The sequence below is a fragment of the Balaenoptera acutorostrata genome, chromosome 8, assembly GCF_949987535.1.
Source record: "Balaenoptera acutorostrata chromosome 8, mBalAcu1.1, whole genome shotgun sequence".
NCBI lineage: Eukaryota > Metazoa > Chordata > Mammalia > Artiodactyla > Balaenopteridae > Balaenoptera > Balaenoptera acutorostrata.
The window spans coordinates 113540571-113568289 of NC_080071.1; the positions used below are offsets into that span (position 1 = coordinate 113540571).

Below are 27719 nucleotides of genomic sequence, written 5' to 3' on the forward strand. Positions count from 1 at the left end.
CGTGCACCACGATGAAGAGTGGCCCCCGCTTGCCGCAACTAGAGAAAGCCCTCGCACAGAAACGAAGACCCAACACAGCCAAAAATGAATAATAAATAAATAATAAATAAATAGAAAAAAAAAATAGAGGGAATGGGCTTGGCAGGTGAGGGGCTAGGGAGCAATCTCACTTCGCCGGCACAGGTGATGAAAGCAAGGCAAAATCGTGACTCCAAAGGGGAGAAAATCTCTACTGCACACCCAAGGCATGTATTCCTTTTAGTGTTTTTCTCTTAATTGTTGCTATTTTCTTTTCCTATCAACTTTGCCAACATCCAAAAAGTTACTCGTGCTGCATTGACCCTAAACGTCCCTTCCCAGGCTTGTTGGAAGCCAGCACACACCCAGAGGCACGCCAGCCGTCTGCATGCATTTTCCCTTCCTGGCAGCACTGACATCAGCCAGGGCTGGAGGGTGGCTGGATCGGTCAGGGTGGGCAGATAACAGAGTTCTGGCAACAAGTCCATGTTTAAAGACCGAGGGCAGATGCCTGGCTAGATGGAAGGCTCTTCTTGCTGGTTGTGCTGCTTCCAGGGTTACTCTGTACCTGATCCCAAGAAGCACCATGTGCGCAGAGGCTAAAGCAATAGAATGAAAGAAGACTGCTCCTCTCAAACAGGGATTTGCTCTGGTTGGAGGGAAGAGCATGAACACAGTGAGGACAGAGAGAAAAAAAACTGAGGCTGAGACTCACTTCATCTTGCAGGGGGATAGAAAAAAAAGGTAAAGGAGCAAGTTCACCGTTCACCAGGATCCATAGCCATCACCTAACGTGTATTCCTTATTGCTCTGCACAACTCATTTAAACAAGCTAGGTTAAAATTCTGAACCCTAAAGTGATTTCTCTCATACTCAGGTACGTCCTCATTCAGAGTCAATTTGTCTTAATCTTGTTTCCTTTTCCAGGATGTTTTCACACTGCCTTTAGACCGTCCCTCCTTCCCCATCCCCACTTCCTTCCCCCACCCCTGGAACCCCACTACCAGTGTGAGAGACAGGTCTCAGTATGAAGACTGTGTCCCTCTTTTTAGCAGGTAGCACATGGAATCGTGGAATTGTACTTTTTCCACTTGGCTTCTGAGACGTCACATTCTCCTCTGCCCCGCTCACTGCTGGCTCCTACCCAGTCTCCTTTGCTGGTTCTTTCTCTTCTCCACGACCTTTAAAATTGGGAGGGTGAGGTCCTCTCTCTGTCAGCACTCTGTCCTCCTCCTGATCTCAGCTGGACCCAGGGCCTTAGACGCCATCGACACGCTGACAGTCCAATTACCTCTCCAGACAAGACCTGACCTGCCCAACTCCAGACTCACACAGCCCACTGCCTACTCACACCTCCGCTTGCTCAATGGGCACCTCGAACTTACCATCGATTACCACGCTGCTTCCTCAAGCCCCGACCTCAGCCTTCTCCACTGCAGTGGGCAGAGCTCTGTCCCTTCTAGGACCCCCACCTGGCAACCATCCTTGACCTTGCTTTTTCTTTCACCGCCCCCACCACCTCCAATCTTTCAGTGATTCATGTTGTATTTTTAATTAGAACTGGAATGAGACCATTCTCACTCCTTGTGTTGTACAGTGACCCAAATCTGGCTATTAATATTTAAAGTTAATTGAAATAAAAACAAATTAAAATAGAGGAAAATGGAACTCTTAGGGAAACTACAGCAAAAATTAAATTTAGAAATTCAGTTCCTTACACTAGCCACATTGCAAGAGCTCCTAAGCCACGGGTGGGTGACGGCTACGGTACTGGGCAGAGCCGAGACAGAACCCTCCTTTCCCTACCGAGAGTTCTATTGGCTCGTGCTGCCCACTGCGTTCACTGTTCCCACCCTGGTCCCAGCCACTGACACGTCTTGCCTGGATGAGTGTCACGGCCTCTTAGTCGACCTTGCTTCTTCAGTCTTCACGACATGGCAGCCAGAGCGGTCCTTTGAAAGCATCTCAGATCATGCCGTTCCTCTGCTCAGAGTCGTCCAAAGGACCCCATGCATGGCTCTCGGGGGAGGAGCAAAGACCTCAGAAAGGTGAGCAAGGCGTACGAGAGATCTGGCTCCTTTTCCGTTTACTGGACCTCGTCTCCCAGTCCTCCAACAGCCTCCCTGTACCAGAGCCACGCTGACCGCCCGCTGCTGCTGTCTCAAGGCAACGCGCCTCCCCCAGATACCCTCCAGGGGCTCACTCCCTCTCCTCCACCACATCTCTGCTCAGTCACCAGCTTCTCGGGGAGCCTTGTTCTGACTATTGCTCTATTTAAACTTTAACATCCGCTCCCACCCAACCGCCACTCCACAGCAGTCCTGCTCTTCCGTCCTACCCTGCTTAACTTGTCCTTTCCGTATCTCCTTTCAACAAACTATATACATTTGCTAGTTTATTCTACCCATTTGTTTTACTGTCTGGCAGAGATCTTTGTCCATTTACTCACTGCTGGAACGCTAGCCCAGAGGAGGCTTTTAATCAGTATTTGTTCACTAAATGAATGGAGTTTCAGAGCCGGAGGAGCAGTTGAGGGTCAATGAGGTCAGGTTATTCACTGTGGACCCATGTTAAGTTCAGGGGAAGAGCTGGACTAGGGCCTGGCCTGGCCTTAGGCGTCTTCATGGGGAAGGACCCATGATGCTTAACTCTCCTTCCCCTTATCTGTCACAACCAGAGGGACGCTGTCGGACCCCCGAGAGCTGACAAGGACAACAGCCTAACTAAGACACCAGGGGGGTATTCTCCACTTTGCTCTTGGTAAGCCTTTGCAGGGTTCACCCATCTGTCCTGCTTCTCTGGTGACTTGTAGGGTGCAAGCAACCAAGAGCAGACTCAGGTTCATGACTATTCTCACACACCTATCTTACCCCCACGTATCACAAAGGTCAAGACTCTTGGAAAACTGGAAACACACGTGCTTGCTAGATTACGTTTTTTTCAAAAGCAACACATCAGACTTGTTTTAAAAAGGAAAGTCATAGTTTCTTCACATAATTGCCAAATTAGTATTTGAGAAAAGTTGATTAGTACAAAAAGAATGATTCTCCACTGTATCATTAAAATATGTCTGATAATCCAGAGCGGATTAGAAGAAAAGCAGATCCTAGACCACATTTTGTGTTAGGGGATCATCTGTCCTCTTGTTTCTGTAAGGAAATGCCATCTGAATATATATATTTTTAAATGCCTCGGGATGATGGGTTTTCTACTGCCAATTCTCTTTCAAATAAAAATAATGTGAGAAAGTTTGAACCTCGTATAAACAGACCTGCTCATAACGGCATGGGTAACAGGTCCAGAGTTACAGAGCATGATATGAGCAGAGAGCCTGGAAACACCCCATCCATGGCTCACTGGATGATTTAACTTGCCGAGGTATGTAATTAAGAACAAAGTTATCTTTATAGTCATTCCTTCATTATGGAGATAACTCCATTGGAGACTTCTTGGGAGACGCCAGATTGGAAATAAAATCCTTACACACTGCACTGCAATGTCATTAAGATAATACCAGAGAGCAAATTGATGCATGTAGACAATCTTCCATAAGTACCAGAAAATTAGATCTCGGGAGAGACATGGAACTAAGATGTAAAATCAAAGCGGGGTGGAGACAGAGCCCAGTGAAAGGCGTGATGGACAGCTTCCCGAGAGAGAGGAGCCCCGAATGTCCCGGGGCCTGGCGTGCATTACCTGGGGTGGTGCTCTTCATCACTTTCACTAACTTGCCCCTTCCAGCTCCAAAACCATTATTTCCATAGTCGGGGTCACTGTCACTATCACTGCCACCGCTGGCAGAGTACGCACACATTCTGGGTACCTTGTCCTAAATGAGTAATATGAGACCATTAAGATTATTCACGCTAGTCAAAATGGGCAGACCATCCTGTGAGGATGGCTGTTGGTGTGGGCACAGAATTCCATTCCCGCTACCCCACCCCCGGTCTGCCTGGTGCGTCAATCTGCCTCACGCGGAGCTGGTGCATTCTGCTCAATTACCAGAGCTGCAGATATGGACCTGCACTGAGGAAGCCATTGACCACACGCTGCCATTGTGTCCCAGTCACAGGACAGTCCCCACAGTTACCCGCTCTGCATTTTGTACGCTGTTTTTATGGGGTCTTATTTTTCTCAAGTGCCAATTAGAGCTGCTGTCCCAGGCCTAATGGCTTATTTATTTAGCTGGTCTCACCATTGGCTTTCAAGTATCAGAGGGTATGACAGTAATCAACCTTGGGAACAAAAGAATAAATGTTTGCCCAATACCTAATTTTATTCCAGCCCCTAAAAGGATAGGAGGCTTTAGGAAGGAACCCAATTGCTAGCCTATAGGGTTATACATATCCTCGGATCTACTAACAGTTCACAGGTCAAGGGACTTGGTCTCCCCTCTTGCTCACATGCACACATAGCCTGACCCAAGAGGACAATGTCACAGGTGTGGCAATAACACCAAGTTCAGGAATTGTGGAGGTTGCTGATACCATATGGATGGTTCTTCCTGCTCTGCACACAAGTGGGATACTGATATCTAAGACTGCAACCCTTGTGTGTACAATCAAGAGCATTTGGGGCTCTCTTTTATATGTTTGCAGACTGCCCTGTTAGAGCCGATTATTCCACACCGATCCCAGAGAGTTCAGGCACAGATATAAGGGATGCGTCTCTAAAGTCAAACCTGTTTGGGAGGGTGTCATTTGGTTGGAAATTATAAAAACACATTTTAGGATGTAAGCCCCCCTAGCTGGGGTTATAAATTCAAGCAGTTACTCATTTCCTTTATTCCTTCATTCACTTAATCATTCATCTACCCATTCAGAAGATGCTGCGCTACGCATCTTAGTACCCAGTCTGTGCTAAGTGGTGTTCTAGGTTCTGGGGGTACAGAGCTCTATACAGGAGATACTGGTGGTCCAGCAAGGATGATGTCTGTGAAGGAGGACAAGTTTACAGCAGTGGTCCCAAGGGAGCCCCATGTCTAGAGTTCCAGCAGGACGCTGGGTATGATGAGATGCAGTTTTTCATTCCTCTATTCAACAGACACAAATGGAACCAGGCGCTGTGCTTGGAACTGGAAATATAAAGCTCACTCTTACTTTAAACTTTCCTTCCCTGGCGGTCAAGGAAGCAGCGTTGTGAGTTCCAAGCCACAGTTGTGACTCTTACAAGTCAGGGCAAGATTTCCAATGGGAAAAGCTAGTGCGGGATGATGAGGAAGGGGACCCCAGAGAGGTGTGTGTGTTGGGGAATGTGAATGTTGGGTGAGGAGTGCCCTGCCATCACACATGGAGGGGACAGCTCCCTCCTGGCCAGCACTGAGTAATTCCCTTTCTCGCTCTCTCTTTCTTTTTTTTTCTCCTTGGAATTGCTTGAGCCCTTTGCCACTATTGCCACTTGTTGTTTCTGAACTGTTTCCCCTCCAACTCTGGATGTCTTCTAGGATTTTCTCAATTGTTTGGTCCCCAAATCAAGCACAGAGTTCTTGAAAGAGTGCTTCTCAAAGCGTGCTCTGTGGGCCGGCAGCCTTGTCATCACCTGGGAATGTATTAGACGTGTTCGGATCTCACCCCATCTGCACCAAACAGGACACTGGCTGTATGTGGAGAGCAGCAAGATGTTCCGCCCTCCAGGTGATTCTGATGTCTGCTCATGCAGGGAACTACTGCTTTGGAGAAAATTGAGAAACCCCTAACACTTAAAAATTTAAGTCATGATAGAATACACCGGTTTACTCCTTTCAGACCCCTGTTCTGAGCGCTGGACATGGAATTCACAGGGCTGAGTTCTAACGTCAGTGTCCCAGTAACTTTTCCCTGGGCCCTGACCATGGTCCAGCATCTCTGGAGCTGGTGTCCTCTGCTGTACGTGGAGGCTGAAGGCCCAGGGGATCGCTTTGCCTACTTGTTCAGGGTACCATTTCCATACCGAGGTGCTAAAGACTGAAAGAAGCCTCCACCATTCTGGCTGTGGGGCATCTCAGATGTGGGCTAATCTGGGTATTTCATCATCAAGGTTGGGTAGCAACCCTAGTAGAAATAGCGATAGGGCCTCCTCATGCCGGGATTGGGAGAGCCAAGGCAGCAGAAGCAGGAAGGGTCAAGGAAGGGCCGGGAAGCTCGGGTAACTGATCCTAATTTCCTTCCTCCCACTCTTCTCACTGCAGGCACCACCAAAGACCCCGAAGTGGACCAGCCCAAGGGCAAGTTGAGAAATCGTGAACAGGCTGAATATGGCCCAAGTAATTAGCTGGAAGAGGTAAGCGGGAGGGCGCTGAGGAGGGACTACCACATAGCTCCCAGGGAGGACCCAAGAGTCCCGGAGCCCCGAGCTCCTCCCCAGGTCCAATCACACGTCAGCAGGCCTGTGTGTTTGCCATCTCAGGGCGGATGAAGAACCCCCAGCAAAAATGATGGGGACTGAAGAGACACATGTCTCACTGACCCTGGCAAGTCATTTGACCACTCCAGGCTTTAGTTTCTTCACGCCAAAAGGGAATATAATTTTACCTGCTTTACTGGTTTCACAGAAACAAGGTAAAGGTTAAAGTAACTGATAAGATAATGAAAAAATATCATTGAATCATTCTACGTGGTGCTCTTAGGGCTTGGGAGAGGGAATGACCGTTCCACAATGTCTACTCAGGGCACAGCATCCTTACCTCAAGAGTTGGGGTGCAGATGGGTGGAATCATTCGAATTACAAGAACCCACAGTGTTACTTAATAATTCAGGAAAAAAGGGGAGCCTTGGGCCTTGGTCTTTATGCACTAATCCCACAACAAATTTGACTTAACATTAAAATCTATCACAGAAGTGGTTAAGGAGGCCATTTTTCACACTCAGGACAATTAGGTGGAGGGTACCCTCCTGTAGACTCTCCTTACCTGGGTCTCCGCAGCAGCGCTGTCACCCCCCCAGGCTAGAAGTGGCCTGCTCGCCGCTGCCGTTGTGTTTTCAGCATATTCGAATGATGAACAAGTCTGAGGCCTTGCCTTGGCTTCACTCTGCATTTGGGAATTGATTTTTCCTAAATGAGGAAATGTATATGAAATCACAATCAGCTTTCTTCAACTCTTTACAAGTTTAGGGATGAGGGTAGGGGAGACAGTCAGAAATAATCCAAAGGGTCCAAACATGGTAACAGCTTGGTTTCCCAACATTCTGTCCCCTGCAAGTCTGTGCTAACAGAAATGTCTGCATAATTACGTGTATCTCTGGAGGATGTCCACCTTGGAGACCCAAAGGCAAACTGTGCTTGGACCACTTTTCCGCAAAATGTTGACAGAGTTTTCATATTAGAAAGGGTTCAGTGGGCAAACTGCTTGGGAAACGCTGATCATTCCTCAAATAGTGTTATACATCAAATAACAAAGAAGTTTCTGTTTTGGAGGACTTCTCGGAGCCTTCATTATGCTAATGGGGATTTTCATAATTTCCAAAGGGAGGATGTGAATTCACAGCCTTTCCCAAACATGTTTGAGCAGGGAACCCTGATTTTCCTAGGAAACTTATGAAGGTCATTTTGAATAAGGTGCTTTGCGAAAGTGCTCAGAGGCCCTTAAAGATCTTGCCATCTCAAGCTCATATGTGCATATACCTCAGCCAAGCTTTTGTTACACTGCAGGCTCTGATTTGGTAGGTCTGGAGTGGGGTCTGAGAGCTGGCATATATGACAAGCTCCCGGGGGCTGCTCTTGGCCCATGGATTACATTGTAAGTAGCCAGGGTGCAATTAGCAGAGAATGATTAAAATGTCTCCATTACCCATAACAGCAGAGTAACCTGCAGAGTGTAGTCTTTCCTCATGTCAGAAAGGAGAACTGGGAGAGATTAACCAAGATGGCGGAGTAGAAGGACGTGCTCTCACTCCCTCTTGCGAGAGCACCAGAATCACAACTGGCTGCTGGACAATCATTGACAGGAAGACCCTGGACTTCACCAAGGAGGACACCCCACGTCCAAGGACAGAGGAGAAGCCACAGTGAGACGGTAGGAGGGGCGCAATCAGAGTAAAATCAAATCCCATAACTGCTGGGTGGGTGACTCACAGACTGGCGAACACTTATACCACAGAAGTCCACCCACTGGAGTGAAGGTTCTGAGCCCCACCTCAGGCTTCCCAACCTGGGGGTCCGGCAAAGGGAGGAGGAATTCCTAGAGAATCAGACTTTGAAGGCTAGTGGGAATTGATTGCAGGACTGTGACAGGACTGGGGGAAACAGAGACCCCACTCTTGGAGGGCACACACAAAGTAATGTGTGCATCGGGACCCAGGGGAAGGAGCAGTGACCCTGGGGGAGACTGAACCAGACGTACCTGCTGGTGTTGGGGGGTCTCCTGCAGAGGCGAGTGGTGGCTCTGTTTCACCGTGGGGATAAGGACACTGGCAGCAGAGGTCCTGGGAAGTTCTCCTTGGCGTGAGCCCTCCCAGAGTCTGCCATTAACCCCACCAAAGAGCACGGGTAGGCTCCAGTGTTGGGTTGCCTCAGGCAAAACAACCAACAGGGAGGGAACCCAGCCCCACCCATCAACAGTCAAGTGGATTAAGGTTTTACTGGGCTCTGATCGCCACAGCAACAGGGAGGGAACCCAGCCCCACCCATCAACAGTCAAGTGGATTAAGGTTTTACTGAGCTCTGACCGCCACAGCAACAGTCAGCTCTACCCACCACCAGAGCCTCCCATCAAGCCTCTTAGATAGCCTCAACCACCAGAGGGCAGACAACAGAAGCAAGAAAAACTACAATCCTGCAGCCTGTGGACCAAAAACCACAGTTACAGAAAGACAGAGAAGATGAAAAGGCAGAGGGCTATGTACCAGATGAAGGAACAAGAAAAAACCCCAGAAAAACAACTAAATGAAGTGGAGATAGGCAACCTTCCAGAAAAAGAATTCAGAATAATGATAGTGAAGATGATCCAGGACCTCGGAATAAGAATGGAGGCAAAGATTGAGAAGATGCAAGAAATGATTAACAAAGACCTAGAAGAATTAAAGAACAAACAAACAGAGATGACCAATACAATAACTGAAATGAAAACTACACTAGAAGGAATCAATAGCAGAATAACTGAGGCAGAAGAACGGATAAGTGACCTGGAAGACAGAATGGTGGAATTCACTGCTGCGGAACAGACTAAAGAAAAAAGAATAAAAAGAAATGAAGACAGCCTAAGAGACCTCTGGGACAACATTAAACGCAACAACATTCGCATTATAGGGGTCCCAGAAGGAGAAGAGAGAGAGAAAGGACCAGAGAAAATATTTGAAGAGATTATAATCGAAAACTTCCCTAACATGGGAAAGGAAATAGCCACCCAAGTCCAGGAAGCGCAGAGAGTCCCATACAGAATAAACCCAAGGAGAAACACGCCGAGACACATAGTAATCAAAGTGGCAAAAATTAAAGACAAAGAAAAATTATTGAAAGCAGCAAGGGAAAAACGACAAATAACATACAAGGGAACCCCCATAAGGTTAACAGCTGATTTCTCAGCAGAAACTCTGCAAGCCAGAAGGGAGTGGCATGAAATACTTAAAGTGATGAAAGGGAAGAACCTACAACCAAGATTACTCTACCCAGCAAGGATCTCATTTAGATTTGATGGAGAAATCAAAAGCTTTACAGACAAGCAAAAGCTAAGAGAATTCAGCACCACCAAACCAGCTCTACAACAAATGCTAAAGGAACTTCTCTAAGTGGGAAACACAAGAGAAGAAAAGGACCTACAAAAACAAACCCAAAACAATTAAGAAAATGGTCATAGGAACATACATATCGATAATTACCTTAAACGTGAATGGATTAAATGCCCCAACCAAAAGACATAGACTGGCTGAATGGATACAAAAACAAGACCCATATATATGCTGTCTACAAGAGACCCACTTCAGACCTAGGGACACATACAGACTGAAAGTGAGGGGATGGAAAAAGATATTCCATGCAAATGGAAATCAAAAGAAAGCTGGAGTAGCTATACTCATATCAGATAAAATAGACTTTAAAATAAAGAATGTTACAAGAGACAAGGAAGGACACTACATAATGATCCAGGGATCAATCCAAGAAGAAGATATAACAATTATAAATATATATGCACCCAACATAGGAGCACCTCAATACATAAGGCAACTGCTAACAGCTATAAAAGAGGAAATCGACAGTAACACAATAATAGTGGGGGACTTTAACACCTCGCTTACACCAATGGACAGATCATCCAAAATGAAAATAAATAAGGAAACAGAAGCTTTAAATGACACAATAGACCAGATAGATTTAATTGATATATATAGGACATTCCATCCAAAAACGGCAGATTACACGTTCTTCTCAAGTGCACACGGAACATTCTCCAGGATAGATCACATCTTGGGTCACAAATCAAGCCTCAGTAAATTTAAGAAAATTGAAATCATATCAAGCATCTTTTCTGACCACAACGCTATGAGATTAGAAATGAATTACAGGGAAAAAAACGTAAAAAAGACAAACACATGGAGGCTAAACAATACGTTACTAAATAACCAAGAGATCACTGAAGAAATCAAACAGGAAATAAAAAAATACCTAGAGACAAATGACAATGAAAACACGACGACCCAAAACCTATGGGATGCAGCAAAAGCGGTTCTAAGAGGGAAGTTTATAGCTATACAAGCCTACCTAAAGAAACAAGAAAAATCTCAAGTAAACAATCTAACTTTACACCTAAAGAAACTAGAGAAAGAAGAACAAACAAAACCCAAAGTTAGCAGAAGGAAAGAAATCATAAAGATCAGAGCAGAAATAAATGAAATAGAAACAAAGAAAACAATAGCAAAGATCAATAAAACTAAAAGTTGGTTCTTTGAGAAGATAAACAAAATTGATAAGCCATTAGCCAGACTCATCAAGAAAAAGAGGGAGAGGACTCAAATCAATAAAATCAGAAATGAAAAAGGAGAAGTTACAACAGACACCGCAGAAATACAAAACATCCTAAGAGACTACTACAAGCAACTTTATGCCAATACAATGGACAACCTGGAAGAAATGGACAAATTCTTAGAAAGGTATAACCTTCCAAGACTGAACCAGGAAGAAACAGAAAATATCAACAGACCAATCACAAGTAATGAAATTGAAACTGTGATTAAAAATCTTCCAACAAACAAAAGTCCAGGACCAGATGGCTTCACAGGTGAATTCTATCAAACATTTAGAGAAGAGCTAACACCCATCCTTCTCAAACTCTTCCAAAAAATTGCAGAGGAAGGAACTCTCCCAAACTCATTCTATGAGGCCACCATCACCCTGATACCAAAACCAGACAAAGACACTACAAAAAAAGAAAATTACAGACCAATATCACTGATGAATATAGATGCAAAAATCCTCAACAAAATACTAGCAAACAGAATCCAACAACACATTAAAAGGATCATACACCACGATCAAGTGGGATTTATCCCAGGGATGCAAGGATTCTTCACTATACGCAAATCAATCAATGTGATACACCATATTAACAAATTGAAGAATAAAAACCATATGATCATCTCAATAGATGCAGAAAAAGCTTTTGACAAAATTCAACACCCATTTCTGATAAAAACTCTCCAGAAAGTGGGCATAGAGGGAACCTACCTCAACATAATAAAGGCCATATATGACAAACCCACAGCAAACATCATTCTCAATGGTGAAAAACTGAAAGCATTTCCTCTAAGATCAGGAACGAGACAAGGATGTCCACTCTCACCACTATTATTCAACATAGTTCTGGAAGTCCTAGCCACGGCAATCAGAGAAGAAAAAGAAATAAAAGGAATACAAATTGGAAAAGAAGAAGTAAAACTGTCACTGTTTGCGGATGACATGATACTATACATAGAGAATCCTAAAACTGCCACCAGAAAACTGCTAGAGCTAATTAATGAATATGGTGAAGTTGCAGGTTACAAAATTAATGCACAGAAATCTCTTGCATTCCTATACACTAATGATGAAAAATCTGAAAGAGAAATTATGGAAACACTCCCATTTACCATTGCAACAAAAAGAATAAAATACCTAGGAATAAACCTACCTAGGGAGACAAAAGACCTGTATGCAGAAAACTATAAGACACTGATGAAAGAAATTAAAGAGGATACCAACAGATGGAGAGATATACCATGTTCTTGGATTGGAAGAATCAACATTGTGAAAATGAGTATACTACCCAAAGCAATCTACAGATTCAATGCAATCCCTATCAAATTACCAAGGGCATTTTTTACGGAGCTAGAACAAATCATCTTAAAATTTGTATGGAGACACAAAAGACCCCGAATAGCCAAAGCAGTCTTGAGGCAAAAAAATGGAGCTGGAGGAATCAGACTCCCTGACTTCAGACTATACTACAAAGCTACAGTAATCAAGACAATATGGTACTGGCACAAAAACAGAAACATAGATCAATGGAACAAGATAGAAAGCCCAGAGATTAACCCACGCACCTATGGTCAACTAATCTATGACAAAGGAGGCAAAGATATACAATGGAGAAAAGACAGTCTCTTCAATAAGTGGTGCTGGGAAAACTGGACAGCCACATGTAAAAGAATGAAATTAGAATACTCCCTAACACCATACACAAAAATAAACTCAAAATGGATTAGAGACCTAAATATAAGACTGGACACTATAAAACTCTTAGAGGAAAACATAGGAAGAACACTCTTTGACATAAATCACAGCAAGATCTTTTTTGATCCACCTCCTAGAGTAATGGAAATAAAAACAAAAATAAACAAGTGGGACCTAATGAAACTTCAAAGCTTTTGCACAGCAAAGGAAACCATAAACAAGACGAAAAGACAACCCTCAGAATGGGAGAAAATATTTGCAAATGAATCAATGGACAAAGGATTAATCTCCAAAATATATAAACAGCTCATTCAGCTCAATATCAAAGAAACAAACACCCCAATCCAAAAATGGGCAGAAGACCTAAATAGACATTTCTCCAAAGAAGACATACAGACGGCCACGAAGCACATGAAAAGATGCTCAACATCACTAATTATTAGAGAAATGCAAATCAAAACTACAATGAGGTATCACCTCACTCCTGTTAGAATGGGCATCATCAGAAAATCTACAAACAACAAATGCTGGAGAGGGTGTGGAGAAAAGGGAACCCTCTTGCACTGTTGGTGGGAATGTAAATTGATACAGCCACTATGGAGAACAATATGGAGGTTCCTTAAAAAACGAAAAATCGAATTACCATATGACCCAGCAATCCCACTGCTGGGCACATACCCAGAGAAAACCGTAATTCAAAAAGACACATGCACCCGAATGTTCATTGCAGCACTATTTACAATAGCCAGGTCATGGAAGCAACCTAAATGCCCATCAACAGACGAATGGATAAAGAAGATGTGGTACATATATACAATGGAATATTACTCAGCCATAAAAAGGAACGAAATTGAGTCATTTGTTGAGACGTGGATGGATCTAGAGACTGTCATACAGAGTGAAGTAAGTCAGAAAGAGAAAAACAAATATCGTATATTAATGCATGTATGTGGAACCTAGAAAAATGGTACAGATGAGCCAGTTTGCAGGGCAGAAGTTGAGACACAGATGTAGAGAATGGACATATGGACACCAAGGGGGGAAAACTGCGGTGGGGTGGGGATGGTGGTGTGCTGAATTGGGCGATTGGGATTGACATGTATACACTGATGGGTATAAAATTGATGCCTAATAAGAACCTGCAGTATAAAAAAACAAACAAAACAACTAATACTAACCTTTCATTGTGTTATTTGTATGGAAATATGTTAATATAAATGTTTCAGACATTACATGAAATTTCTAAAAATCTTATATTTGTATTTGTATGGAAATATGTATGGAAATATGTTAATATAAATGTTTCAGACAGTACATGAAATTTCTAAAAATCTTATATTTGTATTTGTATGGAAATATGTATGGAAATATGTTAATATAAATGTTTCAGACATTACATGAAATTTCTAAAAATCTTATATTTGTATTTGTATGGAAATATGTATGGAAATATGTTAATATAAATGTTTCAGACATTACAGGAAATTTCTAAAAATCTTATATTTGTATTTGTATGGAAATATGTATGGAAATATGTTAATATAAATGTTTCAGACATTACAGGAAACGTCTAAAAATCTTATATGTTCTGGTATAATGTTATACGTAATAATCCTAGTTATTACTTTAAAATGTATATCTCAGAAACAACTAATTTTCTTGTCAACTGCATTATTATGAACTTTCATCAAATCTTTAACCATGGTCATTTTTAAGTCTTTTGTCATTTACAGACAGTTCTGGGTGTACTCTGATGATTTTGCAAATATGTTCCTATAAAAGAGTTTCATCTTCAAGAAATTCATGGAAAAGACTCTGACAAGTACAGGTTTCTGGTAACTGACTGTACTGCTGAACTGAATGAATAAGCATTTTCAGAACTCTAATGAAAAACTGATGAACTCATAAAAGTGCTAACAAAAGATCAAGATGAAAAAAAAGAAATTAATTACATGGGACTGAGTGAACTGATGAGGATGAGTATAATTTTTGTGACTTTCTGTCTGAATTAAAAAAAAAAAAATCCCACAAGGACTCAGAGGAAAAGAATATACAAATCAATTTTCACTGCAAAGTAAAGGAGCTGTTACAGTGGAGGATTACTGGACTGAATGTCAATGTTATGACATAGTATAAGTGTGTTTCATGTTTGGTAATTGCAATCATTGTTGCTTTTGTTGTGGTCATCCATGTACAATGCTTGGTGTCAGTCTATCTATCTCTTGTAAAAATAAAATACAGTGTGTGTGTGTGGAAAAAAAAAAAAAAAAAAAAAGAAAGGAGAACTGCTGTCATTACCCTCCAGCCTCAGTGATTATCAACAGGACAGGCTGTGAGAGCCTTTCAACAGCATTTTGCTTGTGAGCAGAAGTGAAGTAATTGTATTTTCATCAGCAATGGGAGGTCTGTACAGTTCCTTCCATCTTTGATACGGGGATAAGAAAATAACCAATTCAAATGCATATATTAACCAGGAATTGACCGCTCGAAACCACTTTCCTTTTGTTCCAGCTAGATCTCCATTCCTTAATGTTTAAAATGAGTAACCAATGGCCACAGAAAAGAGAAAAGCCTTGGAAAGCCAGCCCTGCCTCTGACCTGCAGTGACAACATCTTAAGGTAGACAGGAAGCTTCGGGATGGACGGCACAAAAATGTCCTGCAGTGTGTTGACCTCACTCTTTACTGTATACTACTTTTTTTTTTACAACTCTTCACGACAATCTAATTAAGACACAAAACTAAGAAAACCGGTGCACTGAATATTAGCAGCAAGATCAGAACAATCTCCTTCCTAACCCCTTCTTATGAAGCAATTCAAGGCTTGCAGTTTCTATTCAATTTGTTATAATGACAGTGTTTAATCATGGAGTCCGCTCGGCCGCCTGCCGCTGAATTGAGGTCACACATGTGAGTAGTCAGGCATGGAGCACATAATCTATAACTACAATTTCGCCCCTGAATCTCTGGAGGCTGTGTCATTAATTAACAATACATTTATTTCAAAAATAATATATGTCCCAGCCTTTTAAAATGTAGCCTTGGCTTGAAATAAGCAGAAGTTTGTGATGAAGCATTCATGGCAGTTAGTGTTACTGAATGGAGGAAGAACTCAGCCATGGGAATAACCCAATCACATTGACTCACAGGTGTTTAATGAAAAGTCTTCTTTTCTAATTTCTCAGAAGTCCATGGTATAATCTCTACTTGTGGTTGCTTTCTCATCATCAAATCATAAATGAAAGTCTTTGGAATTCTAGTTCATATGCTTATGCATGTCAATAAATGCAACATGAGGTGCACAAGTTAAAAATTATTTAGTGTCATCCTGAGCTGCAATAAATATTTTTAATCTTGAGGGAACAGTGAAAAAACTTTGACCCTTAGCCTGGCCCTATCTTTAATCATGAAAGCTTGTTTCCATTGACTGCAGCAAAGGATGGTACTTCTCAGTGGGAAGGCTCCCTCCATTCCGTTGTAGTTAACAGACACTCTACTGCTAATATATCAAACTACGTTTTTTATAGCTCAACATATAAATACATTTGAACGGGATAGGAATATGTCAGAAGACATATGTTTCTGTGAGGGGGCAAACAACATTTCAGCTAAATTTATGTCTTGGGCCTAGATTGGTCTATACTCAGAGTTAAGTTTTAAAAGACAAAATCTGAAGTCTATGTTGTATGGGTTTTTCTTTATCAATTTATATATCCATCTACCTGTGCTAACGTGCTTGTTTCCTTTATGTGGGTGTACACTCCTTAAATAATACTGAGAGTAGACGATGTTTCATACTTGTTTTCTTTTTATGTTTTGGTTGAGGACATAAAGGGATTTCATGCATCTACATTTCCACTGGGCAGAGGTCACTGACTGACCTCGTGGTGGAAATCTTTTCTGCTGCCTGTTCTCCATTTTTGGCAGCAAGTGCATGATTTTAGCGAGAAAACAATCTCATTTGGAAGGTAACGGGCATTTCACCTGAGGAGGCTGGTTTGGGGAGGCGACTCTGAAGAGGTCGCAGCCCTCTGGCAGTCATGATGGGGTCGGATGTGGAATGAACAATGGCGTTGTCTGCAGATCCCCGGCTGTCTGCAGAGGAAGGCACTTCTCGTTCAAGGGTCTGGGCTCTTATGGAAGAAGCTGCACAAAGGGCTGGCTGGAGAGACAGGAGGGGCTCAGTGTCCTCGGGGGAGTCTGCTTGGCGTATGTACCGTCCCGTTGAGCGATTTCCTGAGTCTGGGAGCGGGAAGGTTCCAATCCCACTGTCCAGTGTCCTCATCTGGCAGTTCGTTTCTAGACAGAGTAACATAGTGAGAATTAGAGACTGCTCACATAAAAGGAGAAAAGGATCATGGGCATTTGGATCTGGTCTGGAGGAAAGGGGATATCTAGAAGGAAGAAATACTCATAAGGGTGTAGTAAATTTCCAGGGAGTGGCATGAAACAGACATTTAATTGAACATGGAAATATTCCCTTAACATAATATGAAGTAAGAAGGTTAGCCATTACTGGCAGCAAGAATCACATGTACACACAAAGTACATGGTTCTCTAGAGTTATAAGAGAAAAAGAACAGTCACTGGAGACCAAAAATTATTTTTGATCACCCTTATTTCAATTGGGAATCATATGACTTCAATCAATTAGGTAACATTTATTAACTGAAATAAGATGAGTAACGAGCACACATAACAAGTTGAAGTGATGTCCTAACAAAGGCAGTTGTGCATCTCTTACATGAATTATCATCCACCAGCAGTTAACTAAGTCTCTGGTCTCTCCATTTGACTGTGGGGACAGGTAATTCACATACTCTAAGGGTCATCCCCAAAGGTACATCGCTTATCATGTGGGCTTCCTATGACTCAACTGCCACCTGAGGTCTTACAGAGAAGATCATAGGGCCACTTTCTGTCTTTCCATCTACCTTTATGCAATGACAAAGCTCATCAGTACTCTTTGGATTTCTTGTCATTCCCAGGGATCCCACTATTCCCTAAAACAAATCAAGTTGATTTCACCATATGTGTGACATATTCTGCCAATTACATCTCATCTTCAAAACATTTTATAGCCAAGAAAAATACAATAACTGAAAAAATTATTACATAATTAATTCCTGAAATGTGGTGTAGTTTATCTAAGCCAATGAGACAGCTTCCAAGATCTGCTTGTCACCCAAAAGTCTCCTGTTTACACCATAATCTTAGAGTGAAACAGCCTTAGTAAAGTTTGTATTAGCATCTTATCAGTCTAGGACTGGGGAAGAGGCACAACTTAACACCGTGTTAGGCATGGTGGGAATATAATAGACTATGTTGTGATCTTTGTATCAAGAGGCTCAACAGCTAGCATTTCAGTGGTGCTTGGGAGTCTGGTCTCTGCTAATAACTAATTGTGTGAGCCCTCCACATAAGATCCTTAACCCCTCAAGGTCTCAGGTTCCTTATAGAGTTTCTGTGAGAATAAAGATACGTTCACTGTGGAATCTCTTGAATTTAGAATGACCCCTAGCACACCGCAGGATAGCTGAATGAAGGAAATAATGAATGATGACATATAAAAAACACTAGGTATATTTATTAGATTTCAGTAGCTATCTGACAGGTAACTAGTTTATCCTCAAGTACCTTTCTCACACAATCTCATTTGACACTCACCAATTAGTATCTGAACTTCAGAATCTGACCATTCCCCTACCTTTCTCCTCAAAACGTCTTTGCTCTGAGTACTAGAATTCTGGGAAATTCCTAATACTAAGGTGAAAACAAAGGGGTCGGGGTGGGTACAGAGTTGGCTTTTATAGGTTCTAGTAGGTTTGGTCCTTGGCTTTAGAAGCACTAGAAAGATGAAGTCCCTATCAAAAGAGAGGATTCAGTCTCCAAAGGGATATTTAGTAGGAAGATACAGATACCCTTTCTCCAGTACGGTGACATTTAGCTCTCTCATAGGCCATCTGATTTCAAAGACTGATCATGGACTCCAGGAGCCCTGAATCCCGTGGCTATCGTCTGAGATCTTCCCCAGAACCACAAGGGCTAAGTTTTAGTTCCATTCATTTCAGGGCCTCCACCTGGTCAGCTTCCCTCTCAACCAGCTTTGGAGATTATTCATTATCTTCTCTATTCATTTTCTCCTCAATTAAGCAGACTCAATTGCTACAAAATAGCCTTTTGGAGAAATAATCAGCTGTTTGCATGGGAAGGCCATGCCAGAAAAGAAAGATCTTCTTATTCAGAATTTGGTGTCCTTTCTTCATGTTAGCCTAGACATACGACACTCCTCATATTTAACAAGGTTCATATGTTGTACTTGGGGCAATTCTAAATGTCTGAACTATTTCAGTCTCACACAGGAGTTAGTGGATCGGCATCGACCCAGTCTTCAGGGATGGGGATCAAAGATTCATGGGATGTAACAGCTGGGTCAGTCCCTACGTGCCCCAGGCTGCCTGCCATAATAGTTTCCCCCCAGCATCTCCAGAATGCCTACCTCTGAATAAAAGAATGCTCAGCATGGCAACATCAGGGGCTCTTTTCCTTTTGTGAAAATGGATCATCCAGTTTGGCTGCTGCTAGGAGTTCACTGCTTTCTTTGTATAATCCCTTCATCTTCTCAACCTTAAAGGGTAAGAACTATCATTGCCATTTACAAATGAGAAATCATGGCTCAAAAAGGTAACTTGTCCAAGGCTGTATGCTGTAAATAAAGAGCTTGGATTTGAATCCAGACTTACATAAATACAGAGACCAAGCTCTTAGCCACCAAGCTATACTGATTCTGCCAAAAAGTTCAGGTAAATCCAGACGTGGGGTCTGCTCAGTCAGCAGCCATTGAGGCAGCCTTGTGAGCTGAGAGTGCACAGAAGGGCCCCCTGCCTCTGGCCAGTGCGCCCAGCTTCTGCTATGGAACTGGTGCTGGCCCTGAATTCCAGCTGGTTCCCATGCTTCCCATCCTGAGGATGGAGTTAATAGTTGGCATTCCCGGCATCTGCACGGTTCCCGAGAACCACAATTGTCTGGTACCTCTTCCCCCACCCTCTTGGATCGCATCTGTAGACTTCCATGCCAGGGTTTTTCTCGCATTTATCTCATCTCTCTGGCCCTGGTGATAGGCATTGTCTGCAAGGGCAGTATTTTTTTGGCTTTGTCTAATAACTCTCTCCCCCATAGGTATTTTATGAGTTAATCCAGTCCCTTCAAATGGAGACTCAAAAAGCAAAGTAGGATTCTTGGCAACCTTTTCAGTGATTTTTCTGGGGAAAGGCCCCAGACACTAAAGCCCATGTATGTTGGCCTGGCCCGTAACGCCAGGCAGGAAATAGGGCAGGGAGAAATCTGGGGTAGGAAGAAAGATAAAGGAAGTCTAACTCTGGTGCCCATCTGAGGACACCAGCATTTTTTGGTATCTATCCATTTTTTGGTATACTATTTTCTTTTCCCTTCTTTCCCTCCACAATATTGCCATAATCAGAAGCTATAAAACAGGACTTCTGGTAACCCTGAGTTCTTTGATCCTCTAAGAATTGTGTGCACTGACATTAAACGCAGAAATCACCTGCGTTATTAAACCTGGTTATTAAAGCCAACTTTTTATTTCTAAAAATTACAGATGCCAAATGCAGTGAATTTGAAGGACTCGTTTGTAATACCTATGAAATGAGGTATGGACGGTCAAGAACTCAGACACCATATGCCAAGTTTCCCCCTCAAGCAAATTTCTCCAGAATGCATAAACCTTTAGAAATAGAGTTTATACTGAAAATGCTGACACCTTCTTTATGTAGTTTCTTTAAGGCACTGTAAGTTTCTCACAGTTCATAAAAATATTGTAATCTGAAAAAGTGTTAGATATTGTACTTTTGAAGTCACTTTTTTTTCTCAGGGGATTACAAGAACTCACAAAATAATTGAATGGCCGTGATAAAAATAAAGCTCAAAGGGACAAGCCAGCCTTGCATCCAGAATGAGTTGACTCAGTTCTGACCTCACAACACGTTTAGGTTCACGCTGTGGCTGTGAGAACAGCTGTCAACAGGGCCTTGCTAATGAGTTCAAGGGCTGGATCACTAGATGGACCAGCGGGTTTCATTCTCTCAAGGTCACTAATGACTCCTCCTACCCTGATGACTGCTCCTCATCCCATTTGCCTTCTGTCTCTTAAGGTAAGTTCTCTCACTTATCACCACCAACAAGCCCCAGATGTTTCACGGGATGACTTACAGCAGGGCTTCCCAGTCCTTTTAAAGTTCTGGCACACATAGGAAATACACACACACAGGTCACTGAGGAACACACCAGCTGCCCCGGGACCCCCGGCTACCTGAGAGCTGAGGGCTCAACATCTCAGCACACCTGGGAAACGTGCCGTTCAGGGCACGTGAGCATGGTAGGGAATCTCTTCCTTACAGAATGGACCCGGGACCTTCTTTTCCTGTCACTTTGGATGCATTATCTTGCATACCTCCAGCAGGAAAGGAGATGGACAGCTTTTTAGTCTGTTAGCAGCTGACAGGAGAATTTTTAGGTCCTTCTTTTTTGGAAAGAACGTTCAGAGTGTTTGTGTTAGGAATACTGTCTGGCCTCAAAGCTTCAGTAAAGAGGGATTTAATAAGTGCCTGAGATGGGGGATGAGTCAGTGGGGGGTGAGTTGCCAAGAAGGGGGATGTTCTGCGTGGGATGGTGGCAGAGAAGACATTTTGGAGAAACAATTCAATCAGGGGTTTTTCAACTGTTAACTTAGGATGTGCAATACAAAATCCCCACTCAGCTCATCAGCGGGCATCAGCCCTCTCCTCCTGGACCAGGTGCCCCAGCAGGTGGCTTTAGTTTCCTCATATGAAAATTAGATTATATAACCTCCATCACAGGGGCGCTCTAAGGACTAGAAACACAGCACATAATAAACATAGCACGAGGCCTGGAACAGGTACATAGCTATTATTCAGAAAATGGCAGCAATTCTCAAAATAAGTGTTATTAGACTGCTAGCAGCCTGGGGGCAGATTGGGTTTTATCCATCTCCTCAGAATTCTCATGTAAGCCTGTTCCTGACTCTACATCGCCTTTATTCTACAGAACGGCAATTATATGCTAATAGAGCTGATGATAACGATAGGCCGAGAGAGTGCCTGATTTATTCGCCATCACCCACGCTCAGCACAGAGCCTGACACATAGTTAGCACGGAGTGTAATGAAAAAATAGGTGGATGAAATAAGCTCTCATCTTTAGGAAATTCTTCCTGAAATTAAATTGAATATGAACTTTTCCTTTTGAAATCCCAATCTGCTGTTTTTTGTTCTCACTTCAGCAACCAGAGAAAACAGCTGACTTCCTTTTTCTGTGCAGCTATATTTCTCATACAGCCAGACTTCAGTAATTCAGATAGCCAGGGGGATAAGATCATTCAGAATTATTGAATATTTTAAAGACAGATTTCTTAATACTTCCAAGCCCTTAGAGCAAGGGTCAGTGACCAAGACGAAGGATAGTGCGGGGAATGTGGCTTTAGTATCCGCCTCGGCCCCCGCCCCTACCGCAAAGCATCACTGGGCTGGAAGGTCCCAGGTCTGGCCTCATTCCTCCTGCCCTCATCCTCAGGGAGTGTAGATGCCAAGCTGAGTGCCGGCATCACATTTAACATCAGCATGCATAGTAGCACAAGAACCAAGTTAGCACAGAGGCAAGTTCCTGGGAGCCATTTGTAGTGAACAGATGAGATTACTCAGCAACTTCTTCTATGTGTTTACACAAAACAGTGAGGTTTTCCTCTTTTAAAACAATTTGTTCTCTTAATTGGCTTCTTCTTGCATCTTCCAAATTTGTTTTACACTATTCCTTTACATTGTAACACTATATTTAAAAATAGCTGCAAAGGGAAAAGCTTATTTCCAGCACTGTTTCAGTTAATATAAATTTCCAAGTTAGTGCAATCTGTATTAGCACTGATTTTGAGTGTTTGGGAAAGGCCACTAACTCATTTTTTCCTCAGTCTTCTACAGATTAAAGTATCTCAACTTTTTTTTCACGGATCCTATCTCACAAATCTTTAATTGCTTGAATGTATAAACCAAAACTCTTGGTATTATTAATGTATCTGTCCATAGAGATTATTATATAGGACAGGCTTAAGCAAACTCGACTTGAGTTCCAAGTTAGTCTAAATATTCAGAAGAATGAAGCGAAAAGACAATAGGCTTCAGAGTGGGAAAGACTAGGCTTGACGATCTGCTTGGCTACCTGCTGGCTGTGTCACAACAAGGGAATTTTTAAACGATCCTGACATCATATAATTATAGCTCATTGGTAATAATGCTCGTTACAAAGTAGGTACTCTGTAAGTTTCCAGAAGGGGTTGGCAAGGAGAGGTGAGGGCCCCTGCAGGTACGTAATATACACACTGTCTGGAATTGAAGACAGACCAAACTTTCGCCTTTGTGGTCAGTGCTCTACTGCAGCACCTGGGCACATTTCACTAAACAACTGCCCCGGTTATTTCCTAAGCAAGGGCCATGTGGCAACCGTTTCCTTGGGGGTTACTTGATCACATCATTAATGAACGATTATAAACATGGAGCAAAGTACTTGGAGTTGGTTGCAAGCTGCCTCATGTATAGAAACGATGGAGTCCATTTTCCCAAGAAATCCATTTTGGAATAGGCACCGGAAAGGCTTTTTAAAAAGCTTAAGCAAATGGTGTTTACCAATTATCCTTTGTTCACAGACTTGCTACAGTCTCAGGGAATATTCCCAAATTAGTAAACTCTGATTTTCAGTCTATCCTAAAAGGTTACACTTGCTTCTGTGCAATGATCTACACTCTCTTATATATTCAAACTACTTCAGTAATCACTGTTTTTTTCCCCCTCTTCCACACTCATAAGTCCTAGGAAAATGGAAAACTTTAAAACCCAAGCGCAGTTTTACTTTGAGAACTTTAACCATACCTACAAAGTTTCAGCCAAACAAAATTTCAAATTGTGTTGAATGAGGACTCAACACAATTCACCAGCCAGAAAGAGCAACTCATGGGTGTTTAATAGTCATACCGTATTACTAACTGGGAAACTTTCCTGTGGTGCAGTTGGTCATGTAAAGAAGTCTCTGTATGGGTTCTCTCCAGGCTCCTAAACATCTTAAGCTATGTGTGGTATTGGCAATAGAAACTTAACTACAGATGGGAGAACAGATCTCTTTATTTGCACATCCTTCTCCTCAGCTGCGCGGCTGAAATAAGCTGAGAAAAACTAAGTCTGTTGCCAAAGCCACGTCAATTAAATGTGGGTTATTCATTCCAAGTTTACCCTGTGGTTTTGTTAAAGTAGCCCAAAATGACTATATTGGCTATTTATTCACGAACATCGGGTAACTTTTCACTGTGGCATTAAGATGACCTTCTAGAAGAGTAAATTCAATGTGATGGCTTCAGAATGCATGTAAATACTCAGCTTCTAAGTTCAAACTGGATTTAAGCTTTCTGAGATTTGAAAAGTATACAGGAGAATGTAAATTGATTTTCTAACCCTTGTGTTCTCTTTGACATAAAGGAAGACTGGAACTTTGGGGGTCTGGTACACTGGTACGTAGGGAATAAATATGAGAAAAAATGAAGGGAGCTAATATGACAAAAATTTTTAAAAAGAAAAAAGCAGATCATAAAACTCCTTTGTCAAGGTGAAGGACAAGTTATTTAAACCAATATAAAAGACATGTCACCTCAGACTGGGTTGGTATCCTGTGAACCCAATATTCTGTCTGACAGTGGTAGCACCACATAAAATATTGCAGTGGGATGTGACTCAAGGATATAGACTGGAAAAGGTCAGAAATGTGTTCCAAATGCCCATGCAGACCACGAATTAATAGAAATCCTCCTTAAATTTATGTAATTATTCATCTGGTATAAACCCTGAGAAAAAAATTCCTTAGGTTCGCTATAATACGTGCTTCGTCTTGCGACTGACACTAAGACAACCTCTTCAAAGGTTTGGGGGATGGCTCTTGGTCTAGTATTCTGAGATTTGTTATGCAACTTTCCAAACCCTTCCTGATTTTACAAATTTTAATAATTATCTCTAGACTCTTATTCTTCTAGACTGAAAAATCTTGAGATCTTCACATAACTCCTTCATGTCTTGCTATGCTACTATGCCTGTCTTGTAAAACAGTGGTGAGATTTGTATGTGATATTTACCGTGATATATAAGAGTAGGCTAACGTGATCACTACAGTTTAAAAACCAGTATTTGCTTGACTTGGTCAGCTGGTCTAGGAACAGACTTGGATCCCAGATTGCTACATCTTGTTTTGGGAGTCACCACTTCCAGGTCAAAGTCCTTGTTTATGAGAATACAACATAGATTCCTCCCAATTCCTCACAGAGTGATGATTACCACTTAAACACTTTCCTATCCATATGTCAAGTCTTGTCCTCCTCAGATATTTTTCTAATTGAAAAATAAAAAGTCCTTAATTTTATTAGCAAAACTTTCTAGAGTACCATAAAAATGTAGAACCACTATGGTTCCAGCCCTGATCTGTGTCCGTCATTTTGCTAATTGAAGAAATGCCAATTTATCTCTCCCTTTTGTTTCCTGTTATCCCTGCTCATTCTATATCCATGACAAAATTGCTCTAGCCTCAACTTTTTCTCCCCAGTCTAATGATAATCTAGCTATTTGCTAGTATCTTCTTTTAATCCACTTTTGGGCTGGTGCTTATGAAAGGCATATTAAAGGTCTAAACAAATGATGTTTACTGATTCTCCTTGGTTCACACACTTATTACATTCTCAGATCAGATTCCCAAATTAGTAAGTCACAATTTCCCCTTAGAGAAGATACAGCATACTTATCCTAAAAGGTTGTCCTTGTATCTGTTCGATGATCTACCCTCTCTCTTAGCTTCACTCCATCTCTATCTGTCCTGCCAAAAGGAAGTGAAAAGTTGAACAATTATCTGGTGAATCTGATAGACACAGATGGCTATTATGGGTAAATCTCTCTCTCTAAATCTCTAAAATTCCATATCGGGTTTGCTGAATTATATGGACAGCTGCCTTTGCTCTCCATTTTACCTGCCTGGATAATATCTGCTTTGATAAGGCAAGTGAGGGAAGGGAGGAAAGAAAATAAACTGGAGGTAAGCTGCTGCAGGAAGAGTCAAAACAGCTTTCCTTGGTAGGAAGCATATAAAAACAGAGAAGCATGAGGAGATTCAGATCTATCAATTTAGCAACACATAAAATATTTATTAAAGATGTTTACAAGAGGTAAAGCATCCTATGTATTATTAAATGTATTTATTTTTGGCTGCTTTGGTTCTTCGTTGCTGCGTGGCTTTCTCTAGTTGCGGCGAGTGGGGGCTACTCTTTGTTGTGGTGCATGGGCTTCTCATTGCGGTGGCTTCTCTTGTTGTGGAGCACGGGCTCTAGGCATGTGGGCTTCAGTAGTTGTGGCACGCGGGCTCAGTAGTTGTGGCTCACAGGCTCAACAGTTGTGGCACATGGGCTTGGTTGCTCCGCGGCATGTGGGATCTTCCAGGGCCAGGGCTCGAACCCGTGTCCCCTGCATTGGCAGGTGGATTCTTAACCACTGAGCCACCAGGGAAGTCCTCCTATGTATTATTAACCTATTTTATGTATTTATTTATTTATTTTAAAAAAATCATTTATTTTATTTATTTATTTTTGGCTGCGTTGGGTATTTGTTGCTGGGTGTGGGCTTTCTCTAGTTGTGGTGAGCAGGGCGCGGGCTTTCTCTAGTTGCGGCGAGCTGGGGTTACTCTTCATTACAGCGTGCGGGCTTCTCACTGCAGTGGCTTCTCTTGTTGCGGAGCACGGGCTCTAGGCACATGGGCTTCAGTAGTTGTGGCACGTGGGCTCAGTAGTTGTGGCACATGGGCTCAGTAGTTGTGGCTTGAGGGCTCTAGAGCGCAGGCTCAGTAATTGTGGCTCACGGGCTTAGTTGCTCTGCGGCATGTGGGATCCTTCCGGACCAGGGCTCGAACCCGTGTCCCCTGCATTGGCAGGAGGATTCTTAACCACTGCACCACCAGCGAAGTCCCTAACCTATTTTTTTTTAATTAAAATTTTATATACTCTAAAATTACAAATTACTTTAGTTTTCTTTTATTACCGTAATTATAGATATTTAATAAAAGACCCCAGAAAGATAAGAATTTAAAGCTCATAGATGTTTTTCTCCATTTGTCTCTATATTTATTCAATGTTAATGATTTTTCAAATTGTATGCGGAAAGGAAAAAAGCTTAAGTCTTCATACCCTGAAACTTTAAATAAAAAATTCACTTTAACATGCCTTACTTGCTTGGTTCAGGATTTTAATTAATATAAGTTAATCTATTTTAAGTGGATATTCAAGGATCATTTATTTTTCTTTTATGTGACTGTAGCTGAAATGTGGGTGAAGAGAAGGCTGAAGTAGATATGAGCCTATCTTTCCATTTCAGCTGCCACTCTCCACTCTCCAATATTCCATGGTTGTTTCTACAGGAAGATAATAAAGGAGTAATGAAATCCAACAGACCAAAGGATATGAATATGGGCAAAAATATAGAGAGACATTTGCTTCTGTCCATTAATGATTAACTGTAACAGGAACAACATATACTGTTAAACACTGTTTTCAGACATTGGACAACAGGCAACATAAAACTTGATCTCTGACTCAAGGAAAACAAATGAAGCGAGCTCTATAATCTCTGTAGCCAACTGCCCGGTGATGGTTTCCAGACTGAAACACTGAGAGAAGAAACATGAACAGAGTCTGGAGGGCCTGCTGAATTCAAGCAGAGGTAAACACAGGCATGTCGGTGGGGTGGGGAAGGGGCTGTCTAGGCAGCTAGAGCTTGCAGGGCTATGTATTGCAAAGAAATGATAACAGCAGAGGTTTCGCTCTAGTCTTCCGCTGTGTATTAACCTGAACATGCATGAGGTGAAATGCATGAGGTCAGAGAAGCAATGACTATGAAGCAGTAGGTTGAATCATTTCTTGAGCTCACATAAGGCTGAAAATAGTTTATGTTTCCACCATCCAGAGAGGATAGGCCTCCCCAAA

General features: G+C 42.2%; 1 protein-coding gene across 14 annotated transcripts in view; it reads right to left on the bottom strand.

Moving 5' to 3' along the window:
- NCKAP5 (NCK associated protein 5) overlaps positions 1–27719 on the bottom strand; it is a 1062317-nt gene that overhangs the window by 44720 nt on the left and 989878 nt on the right. For 9 of the 14 annotated variants that reach the window (XM_057551412.1, XM_057551415.1, XM_057551413.1 and 6 more), the window contains 2 exons: positions 16620–16934; positions 6905–7047 (listed from right to left, as the gene is read on the bottom strand). In XM_057551412.1, coding sequence (XP_057407395.1) covers positions 6905–7047; positions 16620–16934 — 458 coding nt within the window. Of the gene's footprint in view, positions 1–3714; positions 3848–6904; positions 7048–16619; positions 16935–19134; positions 25568–27013; positions 27149–27719 lie in introns of those variants that run through there. The other 5 variants (XM_057551424.1, XM_057551419.1, XR_009009051.1 and 2 more) reach the window with 4 other exon arrangements.